The sequence below is a fragment of the Rhipicephalus microplus genome, chromosome 1 (genome assembly GCF_043290135.1).
Source record: "Rhipicephalus microplus isolate Deutch F79 chromosome 1, USDA_Rmic, whole genome shotgun sequence".
In the NCBI taxonomy this organism is placed as follows: domain Eukaryota; kingdom Metazoa; phylum Arthropoda; class Arachnida; order Ixodida; family Ixodidae; genus Rhipicephalus; species Rhipicephalus microplus.
Genome location: NC_134700.1, coordinates 265,232,369 through 265,259,783, shown reverse-complemented (window position 1 = coordinate 265,259,783; position 27,415 = coordinate 265,232,369). Strand labels below are relative to the sequence as shown.

General features: G+C 46.2%; 1 protein-coding gene across 1 annotated transcript in view; it reads right to left on the bottom strand.

The window, feature by feature from the left end:
* Nucleotides 1-26,980, bottom strand: part of LOC119187956 (protein Wnt-4) — a 56,451-nt gene extending 29,471 nt beyond the window's left edge. The window contains exon 1 of the mRNA XM_037436036.2: nt 26,728-26,980. Within this exon, the coding sequence (XP_037291933.2) occupies nt 26,728-26,813 (86 nt within the window). The 5' untranslated portion in view covers nt 26,814-26,980. The remainder of the gene's footprint in view (nt 1-26,727) is intronic.
* Nucleotides 26,981-27,415: the final 435 nt, after the last annotated feature.

The following is a 27,415-nucleotide window of genomic DNA, read 5'->3' as shown; positions in this document are numbered from 1 at the left end:
GGGGACGCGGAAGAAAGATGAGAGAGCTAAATACACGCGCGAAAGAGAAAAAAAGTAAGCTGGGGTACTATAGCCTATTCAATAAGCCGCTATCACGCAAAAAGTTCATTAAGCCATCGGCCATACCACGCTGAATGTGCCGGTTCTCGTCCAATCGCCAGAAAGAACCAGCTTCGTGAAAAAGGCCAGGGGATCCTGAACTAACACTCGGGAGTAGGACTTTAGTCTGTCCGTCTTTAATAAAGCTTACTTCCCTCCCTCTCTCTAAATAATTCTCCCTTTCAAACTTCAGGAGACAGAGAACAAAAATAGAAAGAAGACAGGGAGGTTAACCAGGATCGGGCCCAGTAGGCTACAAACCTGAAACATCGGCAGGAACTTACGACTCCCTTTCGAAGTTAAGAGTAACAGGACGAATATTTTCCGAAAGAAGAAGAAGAAGAAAAAAGACGTGGATGTGAACAGCGAATAAACAGTGAAAATGCAGGTGGTCGGTGATTGCGCACCGGAATTACACAGTTAGCGGAGCAGCCGACAGCTATACAGACCACCGCTCTGGAGCGTTGTTAACTGAAACATATCTTTGTGTGAGATAGAAATTGCCACCAACTTCTTTGCAGTCACGCTATACGACGGGCCATCCGTGTAAGCGCGTTTCCACAAAACCAGATCGCACGATGTCCGCCTCCGGCTTCCAAGTGTGTCTGCCACCGGACTTTGGGAGAGAGAGAGCAAAAAAAACGAACTCGCAAGTCGGCTAAACAACAGAAGACGCGACGACTTCGAGTGGGAGGCCGGGCGTACTCGAAAGGTCTTGGAAGTTACACGAAAAAGAAAGTATACGTCCTGCCGGAGACTAGAAAAGGGGGACGCTCGGACTGGCGGTACGTCGCTAATCCTTTTTTTGCGTACACGCGCGGGGCTGCGGAGTCAGCGCGTATTTCCCGCGGCCGCAGGAGAGCTCTTAATGACCCGGCAGTGATGCGATCATCGGGAAAAAGAGATCTGGGACCGCGATCTCTCGGTACCCAGCGCGCTCGGCTAAGCCAATCTACCCCCGCTTCCCACGCGCGACGGCACAAGGGCCCGCCCTTGTGGTGGCGCTTTCACCGGTCCCCGCCGCCGCTACTGCCCTTGTGGTGGCGCTCGCCGCCGACTTCACTTCACCGGTCCCCGCCGCTGTATACTGCTTGCTCGCTGCTGGTTGCGCTGTCACAAACCGCCGCACGTGCTGCTGCTGGTTTGAAAACTCGCCGCGGCGCAGTGCCGCGATCTCTCCCACCGCGCTGGTTCGCAAAAGCACCGTCCCGAGCTTCGTTTCCACGCGACTGGCGGCTCGGCGCGCACGGCAGTCCAGTGCGTGCGACCCGAACGCAGCGTGGAACCCGATAGCAAAACTGTGAGAGCGGGGCGATATGGACTGAGTCTCGGCGGACCTCGTTTGTCGCCGCACTTTTGAGAAACAAAGAATACAAAGTGCCTTGGTATTTGCTTATTTATTTATTTTTTTACGTTGAGATTGTAGGCACAATGCTAGCCGAGGGCTCGTTGGATTGCGGTCGTCGTGTGCAGAGGCGCGAGCAAAAATGGCGAAGGAGAACAACTGGACAAAGTCGAGATGAAGATGCAGTTGGCTATCAGGATACATTGTCATCTCAAATAGGGCGCGTAGCAAATATGATTCACGATTGTTGCGGTGCGGGCTTGCTGGTAACAAATCTTAATTGAGTAGGTTTTCTTGTAGCGTACATAAAATAAATGGCCATGGTGACTTGACAAATTTAGGCACACATAGACACAGATCCTTGCTGAGTGAACATTTCGAAACAATGGGTATTGAGAAAATATGTAGAGGATGGCGGGGGGGGGGGGGGGGGGGTGTTAACGATACTGTCTCCTGACCACGTTTCCGAAGCCAGAGTAACGTATGCCTGGACACCAATTTCTTCCTCTTTGTTCACTATACGCATACAATACGTACACACACGAGAAACTTCTGTTTGGTTTCGCATCCATTTGGCGGGTCTACGGTAAATGTTAGGCCTAATTCTTTCGCACTGAGCCAAGGAATTCGATCGGACAGCGCAACGACGGAAGCTGCAGCTGCCAACGAGCCGCGGTGTTGATACTATAGCACAGGGACAAAGCGCCAACTGCGGCTATATGGGCACCCGACATGGCTTGCGTGCCACCACACGCGCACATAAACGTATGAACAGACCGCCGTCCGTCTGCGAAACGGCTCGCAAGCAAGACACCTCGACTCGCGCAGCACGCTGACGCGACTCAAGCGTGGCAGACGGGAGCGGAATTCGCTCTTGTCTGTGTATGTGGATGCGGGCGGGGCGCGGTTTCAGTTTCCGGTGCTTCTTCCTGATTTAGGAGAGAAAACAACAGGAACGAGACGCTGACCCAAGTCGGGCTTCAACGTGTCGGTATGCTCGGCGTGGTTCGAGCGCACAGCTGGTCGGGTCTCCTCTGCCGCCGCCTTGGCGCACGGCATGGAGTGCATGCTGGCTGCAGCCGGGCACAAAAACCTTCGCCGTGTGCATCTTCGTTTTCTTATCCGGTCGACCTGGGCGGGAAGCACGGGCTTCTGTTTCGTCATTCCGAATGCTAACTCGGTGAGCTATTGTTCGTTTCTTTCTTCTTCTTCTTTCTACTTTCTTTCGAGGGGGACCCAGCAGAACGACTTGGTTTGCACTGTAGTGGTCGCATGCAATTACTACTTTCCACTCAGTTTTTGCTGCATTATATATATATATATATATATATATATATATATATATGTCGCGATGAAAGTACACCTCCCACCAGAACTTTCATGACTTGGCGCTCATAGGCCCTCACTGACTATTGGGTTATAAAACACCATATATATCACAATTCCACTAAAGTACGTCTTTCACATTACCCTTACCGAAACGTGCTGTTGTGATAATATGGCCATTCTTTCGTTCTTTATTACTTCATTGAACCGAGTGTCCTCTAGGACGAAATGAATGTCACGTCAAAGGGAAGGAAAAAAAATTAAACGTTTGTTATTGCTGTCTGTTAGCGATCAAATTGGGTGAGGGCATTTCGTCCAGAACTCCACTGGCTATAGCGGCTAGCCCGCTATGGTCTGGGACCAAACCCGGCTAGCCCGGCGGGACCACACCAAAACTGACATCTACAACTTAGCGTCTGTTGAAACTCACTCACTCTCTCACTCACTCTGGAGGAATATGTCCTTACAATCACGTGTGATGTGCCCTGCGTGCAGTCCCACACTTCAACGCAATTTCTCTTGCTTCCATGTCTCTTGCGAACTGCCTTCACATGTTGGCTATGTCCCAACGCTGAAAAGAACGAGTGTTGTGCTGCGCATAACGCGGTGCGTGGACCGACTGAAACGCGGTACATCTCGCCGCAGCGCATCGAATAGCAGGCTGACACGCATTTCAGTTTGTGTATTGCAGAGAAAGAAGACTTCGTAACGACTCCGCGACCTTGAGCGTCGGGCACCAATTTAGACGCTCAAAACGTCAGGTGCACAGCGACTGCGTGCCACGATTGAAGGGGCGGAACTGCGCAGTGACACAAACGCTCATTAGTGAGCGCTGTGGCTTCCACAGGCCAGGGCCTGGAAACTCGTACCGTAGGTTAAACGTGAAAACAAAACTAAATTAAGAGAGAGAGAGTGACAGTGATCGTATGTCCGGTGGTGTGTTCAGCGCGAGAGGGGAGCCATTTAGAGAGTTCTGTGTAGAGTCTAGTCTACGCACTGGGGCCCCGACGTAACATGTTGCGATGCGTGACTGGGCGATCAGCACTTCCTGCTGCTGGCCGATGCGAGGCGGCGTCGGACGGGCGCGCGCCGAACCTGTAATTACGAGCCGGCGAAATTCACACCTCGCACCCGGCCTTAAGGGCCGGCTCGGCCCCGCTTTGTCCGAGGAAGTGGGCGGATTTTTCAGAGAACTACCTAAAACGCGGGGCTCTCTGCGCAGGTGGTCCTTTTGCCCACCACCGCGGCGACGTGGAATCGGGCAAGACGCTGCACCCCCGCCCTTCCTCTCACGCTGTGAGTACCGTGCGCGTGCAGCGACTCCAAGGGGATGTTAGAAAAAAGGCAAGCGGGACACTTTCGTCCGACTCGCTAGATATTTGGAGCATGAAGACACTGGATCAGAAGAGACGTTTTATTGCGTTCGGGTTGAACGTCCCCGTCGGTGACTCGTCCGACCATGTGCCTCGCCGCAGTGGTCTAGTGGCTAAGGTACTCGGCTACTGACCCGCAGGACGCGGGTTCGAATCCCGGCGGCGGCGGTTGCATTTCCGATGGAGGCGGAAATGTTGTAAACTCGTGTGCTCAGATTTGGGTGCACGTTAAAGAACCCCAGGGGGCCGAAATTTACGTAGCCCTCCACTACGGCGTCTCTCATAATCATATGGTGGTTTTGAGACGTTGAACCCCACATATCATCATCATCGTCCAACCAATTGTTGCCCAAATCGCCCGGTCTGCCTTCTTTTTTTTTTCACATATAAGCTCGGGAGATGTTGGTGGTGCTAGTGGTTATAATTAAGAAGGCGCCTAATTTCTGCAGCCTGGTAGGGCGCACGACCAAGCGCCTGAGATGATGGCAGGAGAGGTAGCACGCTAGTTGAGTAGCCGTAGTCGCCGTCGTCTTCACGAGTTCCACTCAGACATGCCCATTAAAATACCGCCAACCATGAAAAGTTGCAGCACAAGCGTAATGTACAGATTGCGACTAGGCTTGGCGTTCACTAGTGGCTACACCTTACTGACAGTGTAGACAGTCCCAGTGGAGAAAAAGGTGGTACACTGCGCCAGCGCCACCCCTCTCTTGCCCGAAATATTTGTCGCTATTGGACAGGGCACAAAATTACATTCGACCACACTTACTTGTTCGGACCCAATCTCGGACCCCAGAACGTTTGCACTGAAACCGCATGCAGTGCCCAGGGATGAACGAGCGGATTCCTCATATGCACCAAACTTTCGTGTAAGAAGAAAAGATCGCTGTATATCGGACAACGTACAGGTCCCCCTCTCCCACCCCCAATAAAAACAAAACGATTTTATTACTCACTCACTGTTATGTGAAAATAGCAGCCACTACGTGGAACCAACGTGAAAATGGCGCTTATTTTAAAGACTAAATCCTCGGATGCCTCATGAAACGAGAACATTGACCTTAGTCGGTGTCAACACGTGTGAACGACAATACTCTTGGCGTCCCTACGACGTCACACAATGATGTCATAGCGTGACATCGTCGCTTTGTGAAAGGTGACTCGATCGCGGGCACAGAAAGAGAGAGAGAGAGAAGCAATGAAAGGCAAACAGTTTAACAAGACGAACGTCCGGTTTACTACCCTTATTCGGAAGTAAGAATGAAGGGGTGAAAAGAGACGCAGAAGAAAAAAAAAGATAGATGGACAGAATTACAAGCACACTTGGGAGAGTACATCCACTCTACAGGCGGTCGCACTGATCTGTTGATATAAGTTAAGTAGTGCTTTCGTAAGCGCTGCAAAATCAGGCGAGCTATAGATGGCTTGCAAAAAGCATACAATCCTGAAGACACTGCGAAACCTTGTTAGATATACAAAGCTTGCGATGCCTAGAATAATGGATTCTGTGAGTTTTTTTTTTTTATTCCTTGGCAGCATAAATAACTTATATTACAGGGCACCCGTCGTTTCTTGGTGCGATATCTCATCGCTGACACGTCGCTCGCTATATGCCTCGTTGCCATGGTTGCCAGAGGCAAGTCGGTGAAAGTGACGGACGGCAGCGGCATCGCTTGTGTGGCAACAGTTCCCGGTAGAGTAGGTGTATTTTCGGTGGGTCGCCGATAGGTGCGGCTGAGAAAAAAGAAATCCTGTTTTTGGCGGGGTAGCCAAAAGTCGAGTGAAATAAACCACACGACCGACGTTTTCCCCCTCTACGCTGCTTCTTTGAAGTTTACCTCACTTCACCGAGTCTTTGCAAGAGCATTTCCGCGTCTGCGCCACCTTTCTTTTTTCCCCCTTTTTATGGGTGTGTAGTGGAGAGAGGGCTGGAAAATTGAAGGTTGAAGAATGGTTGGCGATCTTTGCTAAAACAGTTTTTTGCACTCCGGGGTTCAACCTTGTATTCTTTTGATCTTAAACGTACATACTTTTCATAATCATGAACTTTAAAGAAAAACGTTGTACTAGTAAATATGCAATTCATTTCTATTCGATGTTGTAGGCCCGTGTGCTCAGACTTGGGTGCACGTTAAAAAGGACCCCAGGTGGTCGAAATTTCCGGAGCCCTCCACTACGGCGTCTCTCATAATCATATGATTGTTCTGGGACGTTAAACCTCACATATCAATCAATCAATCAATCAATCAATCAATCAATCAATCAATCAATCAATCAATCAATCAATCAAGCAAGCAAGCAATTCGTTTCTATTCGATCGCGTAGAAAAAAGATGTCCAGCTTATTGCATCCGAGTGGTCTTTCTGGTGCTTTTCTTCCAAGTTTTCAGCTATAATTCTTGGTATGATGTCGCTTTCTTAATAGCGAATGCGGCGTTATCACTGAGGCCTATTCACAAGAGCGTATTCGCTGCTAGAATTGTTCACAGGAGAAAATCTCAGCCAATCTTGATGATTGGAACAGGCACGCACGCACGCATACATGAACGCACATGCACACATCAACAAACACGCACACACAAGCCGAATTGGGTATATATCCAATGGCGGAGGGTATTCCCCTCGATTTCCAGGGCTGGCTATGGCGAGGCAGTGTTGATGCTTACTTCAGAGGGATTGATCGCCGGATGCCTGGAGCGAGGTACGCCGCGAACATCTTTCGGTGGTTTAAGAATGTCCATGTTGCTTGTTTGAGACACTTGATAAGCTGGAACACTGAAACTTGTCTTACCTCGGTTGGGAAGGCTTCGTAGCAGTTTACGTTATTCCCCCAATTAGTTGACCCAAAAGACGTGGGCTTAATACCAGCCGCGGTTACATCTCGACGGAGGAAAAATACTAGACTCGTCTACTGTGCAATATCAGTGCATGCTTAGCAACTCCACGCAATGTAAGGTATCCGGAGACTTCCTCTGCGGCATCTCTCTCACAGCATCAGTCGATCAGGACGTTAAACTCCGCAAACCAACCAGTTAATTCTGGTTGAACTTTACTGTGGCGCCCACATTGCAAGGTTCTTCGGCGCACTCACTAAAGGAAACCCAGGTTTAAAGCTTCATGCTCCTTGTGTCAGTTTTTTTTTTTTTGTCCTGTCGTACACGGCCGTCCACACCAGAGGTTAATACCTGATTAGTATTCAAGATCTTATGGAAGGTGACATTTAATGGCTAATGCGCGCAGTTATTGTTGCGTTGATCAATGATATCATTACCCGTGATATAGTGGGCATACGTGAAGTATAATAATCCTTATAGTTTTACCAGCTTTAATATTGATGAGGTGTTCCCCTTAGATGATGACGACCTTGTACATTTCCCCGATTTGTTCGTGGTCCTGGACGAACGCTTTCACCTATGCACTGGCCTGCGCGATTCTTGCTAGCACTCACGTGCCTTCACCTGCTGCTTGCATCTGGCATGAAATTAGCTTGATCTGAAGGAAGGAGGAGCGTTTTAAGAAGGACCGCTTTCCACAGCGACCTCCGAGATTCGGTGGAACGCCATTTAAGTAGGTGACCCCTGATCCCGGAGCTCATGTTCCATCGTTATGGCTTCTTGGGAAAGTTAGTGGCGTAGAGAGCTTTGAGCAATTGTGGGAATGAGTGACTGCGTGTAGGCTCGGCGGCTGAATAATATTAATAAAAAAAGGTATTAATCTATACACTTGGACAATGGAATATTGTATTTGAACTACCTTTCCTTGTCACGTTCGACTGTCTTTCTTCTTTTTCGCTTAGAGACCGTTAGCTGTTCCTTCTACTAAAAAGGCGAATAACAACGCTGTGTAAAGCGAATGACATCATTGGTAGACATAAAAAACAATAGTTAATTTTTTTGCAAATGCAGTTACGTATCCACAAAACATCATTTACATCATTTACAGAGACGAACAAGCGTGAAAGGCTAGATTGAGTTGCTCTTTTTGACACCGTCGAACACTGATTTGTGAGTGTTTGAAGTCAACCAGACATGTGCGATCCGGTGGGGGCAATCATTGGTCTTTTTGTCTGCGAAAAGGAGTTGCCAGCGCCGCCATATAAATGCTCCAAAATTCAAACGCTCAGTGTACGATACCTTTTCGAATTTGCTATGCATCCACTGCGTTGCCTTAAGGGACTACCAATACATCTTAAACAACCTATTTCAATAATCATGAACGATCATCTTCATACTCCTAATTGGCAGCTTCTCTCTATCTTACACCCGTTGCCCTGACCTAACATGCAGAACGTTGATTAAAGCTGATGTCACAGCTTCTGTATCTCTATAAATTCCCATCGCCCTTTTCTCCCTGCCTTCTCTCCGTGGGTGTCGGCAAGATATTGCCTTGGGCAGTGCACACTCCTGTTGTTGCATTGCTACAAGGGCTGGGGTGGTGGTGTGGCTTGCTGGAGCGGGGGCATATGTCCCCTTTTGAACTCCTCTCTCGCGTCCTATAGCATAGCTTGAGACAGGTCTCTTACACTCGCGGAGAAAGAGAGAAACGAGAAAAAAGGAAGGCAGGGAGGTTAACCAGATGCTAGTATCCGGTATGCTACCCTACACTGGGGTTGGGGAATAGGGGGTTGAAAGAGAAAGGGAGAGTTGATAAACGCGCACATCGGGCACGGTGACGGGAGCAGCGTGATGACGTGTTCCTCTCGAGAGCGGTGTGCTCGACCGCGTTCGAAGCCACGGGGGCGCGGCTAAAAGTGGAATGCAATGTGCAGCTAGAGTGGGTGCACTTGCGGGGCGCGATACGGCCATCGCGATAGCGCAATTTACGACCACCAAGTGCCGCGAGCATCGCGGCGCGCGTGCGCAAAGCTCTCGCCATTCGCCCGCGCGCTTATAACACCGGCGAGAGCGCCTCCTATCTCTGCCCACGTGCGTCTATACATGGCGACTGGCCGGGAGGGGGGGCTTGTCGTAATTTATGGCAAATTGAAAAGCTGATAAGCGGCCACGTCTCCCTCGCCAACGAGAAAGAGAGCGTCGCTCGACGCCGGGAAAAGCCCTTGTTTTGGAGAGTGCGCGAACCATTGTCTGCGGCGATATGTCTGCACGCCGAAACCGCGGATGTGACATTGTCATCGGCCGGAATCCTTACAGGAGGCATGGTATGCGAAATGCATTGAAATGTTGACACGGGGAATATAAATTAAAAAAAAAGAAATTAGCGCCCCCGTGCACCGAGTCGCGCAAATCTTGGTCTCGGCAGAACTGGTGGGCACCTAGCTACTTCTGGCATGGCTATGCATTCACGCTCACACCTGTCTCTATCCCACCTCTTGCTGTATGTCATACGAGGCTAATCATGCCCCTTCACTTGTCGTAGCCTATATTTTTCTATCTCTTTCTCTCTCTCTCTCCATATTTTCACTTTATTTCCGTTCTTTCTCGGCTTTCCTTTACACTATCTCTCTCTCTTTCCACTAACGTTTCTCTCTTCATCACCGCCTTGATGTGGTATACTATACAAAGCTATGCTATGCTACGCTCTGCTGGCGTATCTGGATAGCCGAGTGGTGACGACGATTGCCTTGGGATCGTTGGGACGCGGATTGTATTTTCCGCATAACAGAGATACGACTTTCGCCAAGTATTTCTCTTTATATCTATCTCCGCACTCGTTTTCTCTCCCGTCAAAGTTCCTGCATCCCACGCCGGACAAATCGGTGCGCATGTTCTGGTAGCAAAGCATAAGAGGAGGAAAGCCACGAAAAGAGGTGGTGCCGGACTTCACGATAATCATTCTCCACCTACAACACCCAGCAAACCTCGACCGTAACAGCTCTGCTGTACAGTTTAGGTGGGTGTTCCACTCATTGTAACATTTGAAGGCGAAGGCCTTCTGCACCCTCGGTAATGCAGTCCGGAAACAGACTTCTTAAAAAAGCATAACGAGCCGCAGTGCGAGAGAGACGCAATAAATCACCTCGACGTTCTCAGCCTATTGCATTTTTTTTCCTCCCACACCTGCAGCTTTCTGCACGTCACGTGGTTTTGCCCGACCTCCGAGGTCGGTTCACCTGTGACCAATAGACGATGTCACGGGATGACGTCACGATGACGCCATAACCTTGCTGATCCATGACGTCGTGATGGCGTCACAGATCACCGATATTGAGTAGGTCGGCACAGTAAACGAATTGGTTGGTATGTGGGGTTTAACGTCCCAAAACCACCATTTGATTATGAGAGACGCCGTAGTGGAGGGCTCCGGAAATTTCGACCTCCTGGGGTTCTTTAACGTGCACCCAAATCTGAGCACACGGGGCCTACGACATTTCCGCCTCCATCGGAAATGCAGCCGTCGCAGCCGGGATTCGATCCCGCGACCTGCGGGTCAGCAGCCGAGTACCTCAGCCACTAGACCACCGCGGCGGGGCCAGTAAACGGAACTCACTATCCTCGCTCGCCAACCGTCTCCGCTGAGGGCTCATTCGGACTCAATGCTATCAATATCACTGCTACGCCGGGCGCACTCGTGCTTGGATTGAATTAAATATCCTCAACAGCAACCACATGAACTCAATGGCACCAAATAGAATGAAAAAGAAGACACAGTCACCAGGGATGTTCGCAGAAATTTTTTTTCGTGGGATGGCACTTTCTTGATTTGGGGAGAGGGGTGCACCCTTTCACAATGGTCATTTTTCGTACTGTATGCCCTGACGAAAAAAAAAAAAAATCGGGGAGGGAGGCTCGTTCTAGGTGTGCCAGCTCCAGGCTACGACACTGACAGCCACACTTGACGAGGTGGATTCACATGAGCTGGTCATCAAGACTTGTGTGGACTCACTTATAGAGGTATGTGACGGGCTGGTTGTTCGGTTGGATGCGTGAAAAGCATCCTTTGTGCGGTTGCAGTCCTGTGCACACAGTACTGTGATTCTGGGCTTTTTTTTGCACTTCTTATTTACATGTGGTAACATGGGGACGCAGGGTATACACTGGAGCCGGCTATCCCAACATCGTGGTGTGTGAATATCGAAGAAACACACAAAGAGTAAAGTTATAAAAAACGAAAGAAAATAATAAGAAAGATAATAGACAATAAGAAGCACTGCTTTATGACATTAACAGCGCATTCATAATTTTGGAACAAACAGCTCTGAATTAGCCTGTATTTCTGTATTTATGCATCTAAAAAAAAGGATAACATATTTTCCTCCTAGTTCTCCTCGTTCAGCCACCTATCCGCCAATGCATTTTGCGTGAAACAATATCAACAACAACACTTTCATAATATAAACTTCATTTCTTCCCATTTCATTTCACGCTTGATTCGTGACAGAATTAATAGGCGGGAAATAAAAGTCGCCAACGCAAGCGAGAATGAGCCTATCATCGCGGCATTAAAAGCCTGGCTCCCGGCGGGGCGCACCAAAATAGAACCGAGAAATACGTCACCCCTTCCCCTCTCCCGTCCGCCGAGCCATCTTGTAAACCCATAGCGTGCTCCGGTCCGAGCAGATGATCTGCTTGTCCGATACGCGCTCAACATGTGTACGGCACGTATGCACAACGCTGCCTCGACGGCACGTCGGAGTCGCGCCTTATCTCTGCTTTCCCTCGCTTCTCGTATTCCCCCCCCCCCCCCCCTTTCATTGGAGCATAAACTCATCTAACTGGTTTTCCGCGGGCCACTCGGCACCTTGTCTGCGCTGTCCGTTCATTTGTGCGTCCGTGTGGCGCGCTTCAAAAAAAAAAAAAAAAACAAACACCGCAGGCGTGACTAGCATGCATGCAGACATGCCCCCCGCAACTTGCGTTCTTTCCCGATCCTGAATTTGAGGCCGTATATCGACCGGAATGCGATCGTAAGACGTCGAAATAAATGAAAGCGCTGAAAGTACGAGATGCGGTTATCTGCCCGAAATTTCCTCAAACGCGTACTTAGTAAAGAGAAACGTTGTTACCTACGCTGCAAAAAAAAAAAAAAGAGGCAATTTTATGCAGGCGCCGTTGCTTTCTACACATGCACACGCCAATATATTTAGTGCTCTTCTGCTCCCAATTAATTATTATTACTCACAGCGCCCATACAGAGATTATAGCGGGGGGGGGGGGTAAAAAAAAAGAACAAACATGAAAATTTCAGGTTCACATAAGTTGGTGTAAAAAAACAAGTGCCGAGTAGCATGCCAGCGATATATTGAAGCCGGCAAAAATATGTGTTTTCCCTAATAAAGTCTCTCGCTGTCTGCGTAAAAAAAGTAGCTCACGCAAGACACCAAACATACGCAGCTGCATCGAGCACAGATGCGTCTCAAAATGTCATATGTATTGGGAAGACAAGTGAAAACTAGTGCAGGAAACACGAAAGTTAATGGCAATGCGAAGAATAATCGAAACAAAATGCGGTATTGGTCCAGTTCAGTACCAAAAGAAGTATGTTTACTTTAATCACAGAGAACGTTCGTGCCTTCACCGTCCACCAGAATCGGAGCCAGCGTATCCAATTGATTATAGTATGCGGGATATTTCGAGAGTGCAGTTGTCCTTTGAACATACGTTGAGCGCGAACAGTACATGCATTGAAACATGTTATAACCGCTACTTGTACTCACTGTGGGGAAGTGGCGCTTCACACTCTGTGTATTTGCGCTTCAGCTGCTTGAAGATGCAGCTGGGACAGCAGCACACGATGTGCAATACAAACACCCTTTCTAAGCAATCACCCTCGCTAAGATATCCAACATTTTTGCTTTTTTCATGACTTAGCGCCGTCAACCTGCTTCGTAACGTGCTCCGATTGTCATACCGAGGTCGGACGTCCGACGAGAGGGAATGTCCAACTGATATGAAATGTCAACGAGTGTTAATGTGCCGTCAATCATCATATTTTATTGCATATACTCATGGTACCCTTGTATCTTTTCATGGTGTCACCCTGCTATACTTTCCCGTGCAAATCTGCACCACTGCACGTGAAGTAAGTGTCGTCAGTTTGCCGAAAAAAAAAACCGAAAAGTTAAATATCAATTTGAATTGGTTGGACCTCACACACCCTTTTCATGTATCCGTGCCAATAATGTTATTACTAATTTCCAGGTATCGCGACTTTGATGAATCACTCCGGAACCTACTATCACGACCTAAATCCTGTGCAACAGAGTTGTGCTGCGTGATCTCCAAGGCTGTATTTTGTCTGTATTTTTAGTGAGCAGCACAGAATAGAGGACAACAGTTTGAGTATTTTTTTCACTGAAATGCGTGCTGTTAAAAATTTGTCCCGTATAGATTTCCGGTTGTGCACTATCGGCAAAAGGAAATGAAGAACATTAATAACGAGGAGTAATTTATGAGGCTTCGAGATATGCCACAATCATTTTCTCAAACTTTTGCAGTGTAAAAAAAAAAAGGTTGCGAGAAAAGAATACGAATTGCCCTTGGTCACGCACCCGACTTTCACGCATACACTGCAAAAGGTATTTCACGTCCGTTTTGCATACTGCTTCATGAATGGCAGCAGTAAGTTATAATATTTAGTGCGCACAACCATGTGAGTTATTCTGATGGTGTCAAATTTGACTCTGTCGCAAAAAAAACAAAAATGTCTGCATGAGTCCAATATGGGATGCCATGGAACAAAGGGTAATTTATTACAGGTTGAACCATAGCTTTCAAAATTCTGCGCGATATGAGCGCACCAATGAAGAAGAGCAGAGCAGTCAGCCTATCGGCAACATCACGCACGGTGGCAGAGATTCATTGGGATGGAACAAGGTTACGGATAAGGCTAAGTGACGCAGTGACTGTCTCTCGGGCGAGGACACCACAACCAGGACACTTGGAGGTGGGGGGGGGGGGGATGAGGAAAAATGTAAAAGAAGAGTTAGAGTGAAGTACGTGGCATGGGGAGTTGAAACATAGGACTGGCAGACGAAAACATTAGCAGCCGGTCCACAAAGTGAATGCTGACGACAGAGTGAGGCTAGGTCTTAAGCATGGGTCAGCAAACTCGCTCGTGAGTCGACTCACCCGGACTCACTCTGACTGAGATTAGGCCGTGAGTCTGAGTGTGAGCCCCCAGGATGTCAAAATTACCGGAGCCCTCCACTACGGCGTCTCGCATATAGTCATATGGTGGTTTCGGGAAGTTAAACCCTACATATCAAATAATCAATCTGAGTGGTGAGTAAGTTCGGGTAAGTAATATTTTTGTGAGTCTGAGTCCGAGTGAGTGCGGTTCAATACATTTTTCGTGAGTGTGAGTTCAAGGGAGTTCGGCTCAGGAAAATTTTGGTTAGTCGGAGTCCGACTGTGTCCAAAGCGCAAAATATATTTCTTGAGTGAGTCTGAGTGCGTTCCACTTTCTTTTGCCGACCTGAGATCCTGAGGCCCATAATGTCTACGTTGTAGTCGCCGACCAGTATAAAAGACATGGAGACGGACACGGCGAATGGCTCGAGAAGAAAGAGAGACAGTGAGTGAGTGAGTGAGTGTGTGAGTGTGTGTGTGTGTGTGTGTGTGTGTGTGTGTGTGTGTGTGTGTGTGTGTGTGTGTGTGTGTGTGTGTTTATAAGTGAGTGAGCGAGCGAGCGAGCGTTCGGACTCGACTGTCTGGCCTCTTACCGACGGCTGTTCGAGCTGTCCATCTAGTCTCATTAAATTATATATATATATATATATATATATATATATATATATATATATATATATATATATATATATATATATATATATATATATATATATATATATATATATATATATATATATATATATATATATATATATAAAGGAGGGATCGCATGCAGCCCGTGAGGCAGTATTCTGCTGCTTCCGGCACGGACGTCAGAACCTACCCCTTCCCTTGTTACTCTCTACCTGAAGGTCGACATGGCAGTTTTGATCTCGGATGGGGTAAGGAAGAGACAAAGAATGATCGCGTCCATTCGGCATTGTACGCTGATGCAGACAGACGATGATCTCGAAGACGCGTTTGATGTGAATACACTGTGAAGTTTTTCTCTGGCCTCAAATGACTGCCGCGGTGGAACAGTGGATATGCTGCTCAGCTGCTGACCCGAAATTCGGGGTTGCGATCCCGATCACGACGGTCACATTTCGATGGACGCGACACGGTAGAGGCCAGTGTACTCTTCGTTGTCAGCGAACGTCGAACGACACCAGATGGCCGAAATTTCCGGAGCCCTCCGCTACGGCGTCTCTCATTATCACATCGTGTTTTGGGACGTAAAATCCCAGATATTACGATTGTGTGATCAAACGAACGAATGAATAAACTTTCTTTAGGGTTAGTTCGGCAGTTTGTATCGCGTGGGGTGGAGGAAAAAAAAAAACATTAACATCTGCCCCGTCCCACCCTCCATAGCTGATGATCGTGGTAAGACTCAGTTTTCTAGTTGGAAGAAACTACCAGCAGCCATGATAACAGTGTTCAGTAGTATGCATCTACAAACATAATTTTTTGAGAAGGAAATTAATCAAATCAACCTTGTCCTCCCGACTAACCGATGAACACTTTTGCGACTTTTCGCGTATCTCGGTGCGCAGCCCTGATGTAGACATTTTCAAGTTGGCTGAGAATGTTCCTCACCTAAACGAGCATAAAGTTATTTATTTGTTTTCTCACAACCTAAGTTTATTAACTGCAACCCTGCGACATGAGTGCTGGAAATAAACTCGATTTCTCTTAGTTTTTTTGTGAACTCACAGAATTTTTTTGTTAGTTTCACTTATGGGTCTGAGCTGTGCAGTTCGGTCCTGCAGATATCATGTTTTCGCAATAAAGCACATTTTGTGACTGGTAAATCACTAGTTGAATTATTATATTTATAGGCCTGTGGCCGTGTTGATGTGGTTACGTTGGCGCGAGCCATTCGGCGCGCTGGGAAGCAAAGTATATGAAAGAAAACGCATTAGCGCAGTGTATTTCTTTCCGCTTGCATTTTGTGTCTCCTCTTGTATCGCCTCAATAGTTGACAGCTCAGTGCTTAGCCTATGCCTGTCATTTCTGTGCCAGCGTAAGTTAATGCGCGAAAATCGTGTACAAAGGGTGGATATAAAAGAAGAAATATCTATGAAAAAAAAAACAGCAACCTAGAAACACAAAAAACGAGGACCGGGCGAGAGGGAACAGAGGTTTGGAAACAATTCGGGGCCGGTATATATTGTGCCCGATTTGAATCTTCAGAAGTGACCCTCAGATGCAGGAGTTCCAGCGGGCGGTATTTACTCCCAGCTTCTTAGGGCAATATGATAGTTAAAGCACGAGAACAAAACGATGACAAAGAGACAAGAAGGACACGAACGTCTGGTTGTCGTCGTTCTGTTCTCGCGCTACAACTATCGTCATGTCATACCAGCTAGCCCAAGCTGCCACACTTCTTAAGGCGGGTTACATACTAAAGGCCGCTACGACGTATGGATGAAAGAAGAAGCAAGACAAAATGTAACGTGGAGCGCAAAGAAAAACCATAGGCGAAGTTGCAAGGACAATTCCCAAGGTCCCATTACAGTGCGGAACGAAAAAAAAAAAAAAAGAGAAGTACGGCGCTCAACTCGGAAGCACACGGAGTGCGTTTGCCTTCTGACTTCGCTTTCACCTATAGTGCACAGAATTAACGCAATATGTACTTAAATGAAAGAAAGAGGTAGGAAAAAAAAAACAATAGTACGCTTATGAATAGATTGAGCCGTTTAGTGACGAGATTTGGCCGTAAGAGGCCCGTAATCCCCAGAAGCGTGCGTGTACATGCATGCCGTGACCTGTAAAATGCTCGCTGTCCACGCACGCATCGCGGCTGGCGCGTTACCCGACACAGGCTGAAGCTACCGACTTGAGCGAAGGATCGACAGCAGTGACAAAGGTTTAAACATTTTACGTTCGCAGAACGCCTGCCCTTTGCGTGGGTGTTTTCTTAAAACGAGGTTACACGCCGCTAAAAAGAAAAATACAAAAACGCACGGATGCATGCAGTATCATCGATTGTTTCTGCGCTGTGGCCTCCGGAAGCTTCCGAGCCGATACCTGCCGCCGTAAACGATCGGTGTCCATGGCGCGCACTTATTTACGTTTAACCCCGCAGCCCAGACCCCGGAAACTGTGCACGCTGACTTCGGTGCTCGCCAAGAAACGATTGTCGGATTGACGGGCGTGTTCCCTTTTGTGTCGCCGTCAGTTTTCGACCTATCGCGGTACCAGCGTGACAGTGTATATATATGCGAAACAGTGGATCGTTTAACAAGGAATCAGGCAGTAGTATAGACGCGATCAACTTAACCAAACGCTAGTTGTACTTGCAAATGAATGAGAGAAAGAAGGAAGTGCGTGTAGACAAAACATCGAAAACTATTTACTGGCATCTGAATGGTCTGAATGCGAGACAGTTGGTTTGTGTCCACAGTTCACAGTTCAATATTAACACGGAGAAGCTAGGATAGAGGTCGCTGCTTGCCGAGTGCTTTGGTTTATTGTGAAAATGCACTAGATACCTTGAATTGGAGTACGTACAGTATCTTGTGTGTCCCGAAGTACACAGGATACTATGTAATTGTTCAGTATCCTGAAGTACACAGAGAGTACGCATTATCCCATGTACCCACCTTGTACTTCATTTTAAGATGTATTAGTTAATTGTCAGAAAAAACGAACGCGGTTGACACATGAGGGCTAGTCCTGTATCTTGTCCTTGTTTAGATTGCGTCGCCTTTTACTATTGAAGTATGCGATTGATGTAGCTGTTCTTAGGCAGTATCCTAAATGAAGAAAAAAATACCATGATGAAGTGAAAACCAAGGTTTTAGCTTTGAGATATGTGTTATCAACGTTCGGGCACGTTCTGCAGTAACCAAATTAAAAAAAAAAGATTACAAGGAAAAGCTGTATACATGGCGCAATTGCTGATAACGTTCTTACGACTTTGTCTCTGCAGGTAAAACGCGTGATTTACTTTTACATACGTCTTGTGCATTGTTTTTTTTTTCGCACTCACCCCAGATTCTTCGCGAGTCACACATGCTGCAGGCTAGGCTGCATCTAGCAAAGCCAAGAACAAGTTTAACCACGCTTTTGTACGTGATAAGAATGCGCGTCAGCGCCTCATAATAAATTCCTGACGCTTTTCCAACCACTGTACTTGTTGTGGATATCTGCCGTTTTTTTCCTACTTTTGTTAAGTTACTGCAGAAGTGTTTCAAGCAATAGGATCAGAAAGCTTTGATTGATATGTGGGATTTAACGTCCCAAGGCCACCATATGATTATGAGAGACGCCGTAGTGGAAAGCTCCGGAAATTTCGACCTCCTGGGGTTCTTTAACGTGCGCCTAAATCTGAGCACACGGGCCTACAGCATTTTAGCCGACATCGAAAATGCAGCCGCCGCAGCCGGGATTCGAACCCGCGACCTGCGGGTCAGCAGCCGAGTATCTCAGCCACTAGACCACCGCGGCGGGGTCGGATCAGAAAGGTCATCATTGAAAACATGCGACATATTATTTTAACTTGACAAAATATAATACAGAATAGGAGCACTTTCTTTCATTAATTAATCAATTAATAATTAATTAATTCATTCGTGCAGTTTTTCTTTCTTTCTTTTTTTTCTTTCTTTTTTTTCTTTCTTTCTTTCTTTCTTTCTTTCTTTCTTTCTTTCTTTCTTTCTTTCTTTCTTTCGAAATAGCGGAACCGATTCATACAGGCGAGAAATAGGACATGCTTTCGTTTGCGCAAGCCACTGCAGACGTCAATATCCACTGGCACACCTGGTCCACCTTTCACCATGCAGCAATACGGCTGTTATAGCACTTCCTCCTCTCTGTGGCAATCTAATCCCGTCCTTGCAAGAAACGTTCCACGTTTGACTTATTCTTAAGCGATACTTTCACCCAATTCTGATTCCAGCCATTTCTTTAGCGAAACCCTCTACCAATGAGAACGAATCATATGTGAAAGAAATGTTACTGGATTCGGCCCCGGCAGTTGACGCGCAACGGGCTAACAGGCGCCGTAGTACATAGACCAAGATCACTTTCTTTCCCCTAATTGAGCACGCATTCATACAAGCTTGCAAACCCACCGAAGTAGCTCAGCGCGTATAAAGTGTCCCGTTGAGGGTTGCCAGGTCAAAGACAAAAAAAAAAAATAATAGCCATAACGCAGGAAAAAAGAGCTAACCAACTTTGGCCACGAGCCTTATTAAGTATTCAAAAGTATAGCCACATGTGAGGGGAAACAATTAGGCTGTTTTCTTATAAGTGGCCACATGCGAAATCCTTTTGGTAAAAAGGTTAATAGGTACAGCATGAACACTTCAAAGCCATAACTGCCGTGATTCAAGCATAATCTGTTTATTTTAGTAAAAATTTCGCTCAACACGACGAAAATTTCTTGCGCGGTTGCAAAAGTTACTCTCTTCATGCGCCTTGCATGACTATTCTTCAACAAAGCAGAATTAACAGCCGTGCAACAATAAAACATTCACAGCATATCCACGGAATGAATGATGAAGAATGAGGTGAAGCGTCCGTCAATCCGTACGTGCGCCCGTTCATTCGTCCATCCATCCGTCCGTCCGTGTGTTTGTCCGTCCGTCCGTCCGTCCGTCTGTCCGTCCGTCCGTCTGTCCGTCCGTTCATCTAGTGAACACTTCAGGTACCACCATATCGCTTCTTTTTGTGATATACCCATCATATACAAGTGCCGCCATATCCAGCGGACAATCCAAGGACTAACCGAGGGTATGCACCACATTTCTGCTGTCAGCGCTTTGTTAACACCGAGAGCGTGACAATGCAGCAGCGTGCTACGTTTTCCGTAACATGTGGACATGCGGATATATGTGCCCGAGGGCGGGTACGTGCCACTGTCATGCGAGTATGTGCCACAGGTTACGCACTACGACAACGGGGGACGCACAAGCCACGCCATATAAGGAGCTTCGCCCCTAAAATGAGTGCGGTATCAGTGAGCTCAATATCATTGTTGCAGCAATCGGAACGCTAATTGTAGTCACTTTCTTAATATTAGTTTGCGTGATGATGAATTCAATATTCATGAGTCACGTATACAGCCCGCATTCAGTCCTCGAAAATGGCGCGAGCAGCTCTTCAGATATCCCTTTTTTAATGTCGATTGGTGCTCTGAGTCTTAGTTCAGCGATAGGCGGTCAAAACTGAGGTCTAGCTCACGCAAAAGTGTTCTCCGACTCGCCACCACGTAGCAAATGCATTTTCTTTTTGCGTATTACCATCGCCATATTCAATATTCGGAGCTGAAAATGGCGCCTAGACCGCCATGTTGGGTCATCGCATACTCGAAACGCCAGCGATTGCGACCGCATCGTGGCAACTCAGTCCATTATACAGAGGAAACAAGTAGCCACAAAGTAACCAAAACATTTTTTTGCCACCACCGGTCTGCAAAAGTATAGCCGAATTAGAGCAATAGAGGCAATACCTAGCAACCCTGTTCGCATTATATTAAGCTTGAAAAGCGTGATTGACTACCGATCACACACGCAATGCAGCCACGAAAGAAATGCGAAGAACACCCACTAGTAATCTCCTGTTTACGTCCCCGTTAAAGAGTCCCAGCTGGTTGAACTTCAATTTCAATTTTTTTCAATTTTCAAAATTTGTTTTATTGTTTTCTTGTACAAGACACAAAAACAAAAGGATGTTGGGGCTAAAGGCATATAGCCTCACAGAGGACCCAACACCCTTGTACACAGTTCGTACATCAAAAAAATAAAAATAAAAAACAGCTTTCGCCGCATCCACACCTTCATGAACAAAAGAAGCAACAGAGCAAAGAATAGCTGACAAAAATATCATGTTACATTGAATCTGACTGATTATACAAATCTCGTAACATACTTACTACATAACATACTTAAATAACAATCACTAAGGAAGGAATCAGACTAGAACATTAGAGACATGTCATACATACCATTATATTTTATAGTTAATAGAATACATGCAGTACAAGATTTCCATCGCCCGACTACTACCATTGCTAACATCAGTATTTTTTAGTATCCATCAAAAAAGTATGTTTTCCTGCATCAGCACTTCTTTAACTTGTACCCTAAATGCTTTTTCTGTACGGTCAAAATTAAGCTTATGTTCTAATTTGTTTAATATGGAAGTTGTTTGATGGGTAAAAGTTTGTTTACCATAATTTGTAACAGAGAAACGGAGACTCCACTGTGGTGTGCTTGATAATCACATTTGGTTTTACACGTAAAACCCCAGCGATGACTGTACGTATGCATCTCGACTGCGTGCCGGCACTGAAAGCGGGGGGAACCTTTCTCGAAGCGCCGTCATTTGCGCCGCATGAATCACCGGTATAGTCGTAACGGGGAGCACAGGTGAGCAATGCGGCCGCGTCTTTGCAGCGCAAAAGCGAACGACCACGTTGTCGGGCAACGCTCAGAAATCAATCCGAGACCCGCGGCACTCCGCATGTATACTACGTACACCTATACGTACGCCCGAGAAGCGAGCGAGTCGTAGGAAACCGAAATCACCACGAATGTCACTGCTGCAGCATGCTCTTTGAAGATATTGTATACTTCCATTCAAATGTTTCATTTATTCACACCAACGCAGTTATTGCTAATGACATAAAACTACGTAAAACAAATCAACCATTTTTAGGAGCGAAGCTCCTTAAGGCGTGGGCTGTGCGTCCCCTGTATGTAGCCACCTCTCGTCAGTTCTAAGTATTACGCTAGCCACCGCCAGATCTAAAGGGTACAACCATATCCGTCCGTCCGTCCGTCCGTCCGTCCGTCCAAAAGATGCAAGATGTTATAAACTAGACGGCGGTACGTGTAGTTGATTATGAAAGATGCGAGGTGTTATAAAATAGGAATGATGCCACATATGGCGCGTGTCATCGTTCGATATAGTGCGGCGACGTACGCTAGGGGGAGCGTTGCAATAAAATCGAGTGGGCAAAATGTACGGAGGATTCATGGTTTACCAGGTTTACCTCCGGAGCTTCGCCCACTCATCATCATGCACTTCGTGGATATGGCGGCATTTTTTTTTTGGGGGGGGGGGGGGGGGGCGAACTTCAGGCGGTAACTAGTTCCAGTCCGATATTGTGTGCGAAAAAAAAAGTTCAAAAAGATTTCTCGTCCGGTGACACTCCTTAACCGCAAGCCTATGATCTCTTCTTGATGACGAGCCCCGCCGCGGTGGTCTAGTGGCTAAGGTACTCGGCTGCTGACCCGCAGGTCGCGGGATCGAATCCCGGCTGCGGCGCCTGCATTTCCGATGGAGGCGGAAATGTTGTAGGCCCGTTTGCTCAGATTCGGGTGCACGTTAAAGAACCCCAGGTGGTCGAAATTTCCGGAGCCCTTACACTACGGCGTCTCTCATAATAATATAGTGGTTTTGGGACGTTAAACCCCTTAAATCAATCAATCAATCAATCAATCAATCAATCAATCAATCAATCAATCAATCAATCAATCAATCAATCAATCAATCAATCTTCTTGATGACGAATAATGTGGGGGATGCAGGTGTAATGATGCCATAATCCAACTTTGATTATTTTGTTTTGAGTAAAATAGCGGGAGACGAAGACTTTTGTGGTGTTCGTTTAGACAAAGCCATCGCAGTGTTGTTTTCACATTCGCTGCGCTGTCGAATCGATCGCATCGTCCCCAAGACATACCTTGCGAAGTTCGATTGAGTGTATTACAGAGCTTTAATTCGTACATAGTGCTTGGTATGGATCCCATGCAGGGACCGTTACTATTAATTTGTTGTTGTGCATTTCGTAATTCAGTACTCGCGTGTTAATTTTTATTTTATTTATGTCTTGAATACGGCAGACACGTAGTTCAAGCAGGAAGGGCAACGAAAAATAGTACATACAGTGAACACGTTTGGAGAAAAGATGAAAATAACAAAGAAAACGAAAACAGTATTACAAAAGTAGAGCTAATACGTTTGTGAAAACGCTACAAAACAAATAATAATTAAGATTATCATGTCGATTTGATTATACGGTACTATTCGATTTTGAATTTGTAAATGTGTTTGTTCTCGCGAAGTAACGTGTTAATGCATGTTGTATACGGTGATGTGTACTTCTCGTTAATGGAGGCGATATATATAAAGATGAGTCTAGGGGTCATTTTTTCGTGTGAAGCATGCAGTTTTCGAAGTTCCACTTTCTGCTTTTGTCTTCTCATCTCGAGTGGTTCATCATGGTTAACTTTCATAAGTTCTGCGAACGTCTCTGATCTTGAGAATTCGTTAGATGTGGCTCTAACTTCCTTTCACTGCACTTTATCGAGGTTATCGATATTAGTTTTAGTTTAAATATGCGACACAATCAACACACATATTCCAGTTTAGCTGTAATTGGGGTGTTTAACATAGCATTTTTGCAGCAAAGGGGGCTTCCATGATTGGTGCATCATAAGGCATAGTTTGCACTACCAAATACTTCGCGCTGATGACAATCTGGACTCGTGATAGGTACCACAAACTTTGCAGAAAGTTTTCTTACTTCCACCTCATGCAAGGCGAAGGACAGATGCAACGCTTCCGTTTTATTGACAGCGCGTTGACGTAACCTAACGGAAATGGCGTCATTCATAGTTATCATCATAAGTGTGCAATGCCAAGGATGAGGAACGCCGAGATGGCTTGCGATAAAATACTGCGCGATTATGATTGAGCATTCCGGCCTTCATATGCGTAATCTAAACTTAAGTAGGTGTAATTGAAATGTATTGGTTGAGTGACTTATTGTATTAGATTTGAAGCAAAAAAAATATTAGAGGGCAGGTCTTGTTAGAGCCATGACTATTCCAAAGTTCAAGTTTTCTTGCTTGGGAAAAAGAAAACGCAAGCATAAACTCGAACTGCACACCATAAAACACCTCACAAACATTGTACGCACATCAGCACAGATAATTGGGACAGTCGCCAATCACTGAGTGGATAAAGAGGTGCGTACAGGACACATTGACATTCAATCGTATCTAACACTTCGTTTTTCATATGGCGTAGAATACAGCTGAGAGTAAAGCAGCCTTTCAATGCTCTCAACTCACAGTCGAAAGTGTTTTACAAGTGGAGAAAATGTTGGCAGTGCATAAACGTCAAAATACCTAGTTTACTTGCACAATGTCTAAAACAACACAGCTATATGCTTTCTTTGCTTAGTCGTCATTATTTGTTCAACTTTTTCTTCGCAATTGTTTCGCTTGTTGTCGCTGCAATGTATAATACTTTTTGAGGGACTTTGTAATACTACAGTGTTCAAACAATGTTCACGTCTTTAACCGTGTCCTCCCTATTGCAGTAAGCTTACAGCTATGTTTTTCTTTTATTCAAAAATTTGATATGACTGAGTCAGAACCTTGTTCGATAAAGTTCTGGTGAAATAAAATTAGATCGTTTGTTATGTCGCGCGCGTATTTTAAACGTTTCTCACGCTCCAATTAATTTTTATTTATCTTTAAGCGCAGTATATGCTACGTTTTTTGGCATCTAGGTAACAAACGTTTAAAGGAAGCATTTTTGTGAAAGTAAGAAGTGTATGGCACAGAACCTGATATGTTAGAAGAAAAAAGCAGGAATACATTAACGAAAAGTCGAAAAAAGCACAGCAAGACAAATAAGTGAGATCTCTTATCGCGTACGCGAAACGTCCATAACGACGTTGCGCACATAGGAATGCCGTGTTTCAATTATAGCGCATGCGCAGATTAGAGCACATACACTCTATGCAAAACGGGGCGTTATTACGTACGCAGCGCTAAAAAATCGCTAATAGGAAGCAGCCGCACGTTTAGGAACATCTATTTATTTTTATGTCAGGCTTTCTATAATGAAACGAGTTATTCATTATACTAATTAAAGGCTATACTTCAAGAAAATAAGAAAGAATTAAAGGGCACCATTGATTTCAGTGAGAAGCAGGGGACATATTGTTGCATGTATATGACATGGCCGCGCAAACCATGCACATGTGTTAACGCATTCGAACCCCCCCCCAACATTACTTGGGTCATACACGGGGTATACCTGCAGGGCTCTGCTCAAACTTGATGTTATGGTTAGAGGGGAGTAACTACTAGTTTCCGCATCACGCCATATTAAATGACCAAACACAGATGTCGCTTCTAGCAGCATCGCTTTGTGGATGGTACAGATACAAGTTTGAATTGCTGTTTTTGGTCTGAGGGGATTTTTAAACTTGAACATCAGGGATATGGAGAATATTGTTGTGTCGGTGGGCTTGACACGAGAAAATGAATAGAATAGAGCCAGCTTTTATCACATTGCAAATATATCTGACGAAGAATATCGAAAACTGAAGAAAGCTACTTGCGAGCTCAAGAGCATCGGTCAGTGCGTTATGCAGAAAGGTCTATACATCTGGTAGGAATCGCCTGTGCACAGAAATCGTATTTCGTCGATGTTTATGACAACAAGAATATTGTTTTTTTCTGTATATTAAAAGTGAATTTCACCTGCAACAAGCTCCCTGTCAAAGAAACCAGGAAGATAAATTCACGTTGATACTTCTGTATTGATTCCCGTCATCATGGCAAATGAACAAGTGTGGGCCGCTTGAAGTTTTCCAAGCGCATCGCCTCTGCTACCGTAAACAAGGATGCCATTCGTATTGTGACTACCGTCTTAAACAAAAAAAAAAAAATAATAGGCAGTTTCAATTTCTCAATCATTAGCGTCAACGAAAAGTTGCTTCGCGGTAGTATTGGCTGTTACGAAGTCTCATACTTTATATAACTAAGCAAAAACGCTACTTCTGCGGCTTATAGTAAACTCTAAAAACGTGCTTCTGTTCATATACGCACAAAGTCGAATGGAATAACCGAGATATTACCCTAGCTGTTTGCATGATTTACTACTTCCGTTACTGGGTGACAGCTATGACATATACAAGTACCAAATAAAACCTAGAAAAACGCATACATTCGCATGTACACACATGCACAAAATACTTATTTGCAAACATTCTTTGAGACTTGTCGGTCGGTAGAAGGTAATTTGTGAAGAGTCAATCTCTGACTTTATGAATGCGCTTTTTTAGAAATACCTGAGCGCAGATCCTATATGCCTTACTTTAGTAAGCATGCAAGAAAATACCTGTGTGTGTAGTCCATGCTTGTCGGGATATACAGTAGCTTAGCAGGGGTGATCGCACTCCGAAATACAACTCTGGCAAATGGCGTATTGTATTGTTTGAAATTCTCTCCTATATGTGACGCTTTCCTTTCTCACGCGTTGCTCATTGAATTCTTTCTCCTCGTAGTCACGACGTGCGAACGCGAATATCCACTTTACGTTGTAAAAGGTGAAGTTCACTACAAATTAGTGCACTCCTATAATTCCTAGTCTAACGCATCATGCGGTGCGATGAACTACAGCAGCTAACTTCGTCTGAAAAAAACACCGAAAAGCTCCGGTCACCACTCGTTGTCGAAGCATGTACTGTCGAGACTTTGCGAGATAAAGCAGGCGAATGGCATGCTTGGTGTAGGGGGGGGGGGGTTGCATTCGCTTACCACCAACTGCACTGCGCGGGCCGGTACGAGAAGCAGACGACGAGCCCAAACCAGACCGCAAGCAGAGGGCCCGGTCTCGCGCCCATGCCGTCGTGTCCGTCCCGGTTTCACACAACCTCGCGTACTCTCGTTTGCGTCAGGTTTCCGGCGCTGCCGGCTTCGCCACCCCCGATTCGCCGCAGACATCCATAGCCGAAAGTGTATCGCGCAACGGTCTCCTGGACCGCACGTCGATGGCGCACCCGAAAAAAGCGCGTCTTCGTCTGCGAGCCGCCGTAGCAGACGCGCGCTCTTCATCCCGCCCACCAATGGAGGCTGGGGCGAGAGGGCGCTGGCGCTCCCCCCTTTCACCAATCGCGTCACGGGGCGGCCGATTTGTGTTTTTTCACCCACACCACCTCCACGGTGGTAGTGCTTTTTTTTTTTCTTCCCCCGTATTTTGTTTTTCGTTGCACGGCTTAAGCAGAGTTTATGGGTGAGAGTGTGCCCATACGCGAAACCCTGCCGGCTGCCCAACGTTCGAGCGTGTGTATTTTTTTTTTACCTCCCCTTACGTTCTTTCAAGCTCCAACGAAAGCAAAAGTATACACGAGTCCGCACTAGATGGGGAGAGATCAAGGGAGCAGCCAGCGGCGAGTAACTCCCGAGCTTTCTCGTGTTACATAACGCGGAATCCGGGCTTACGCAA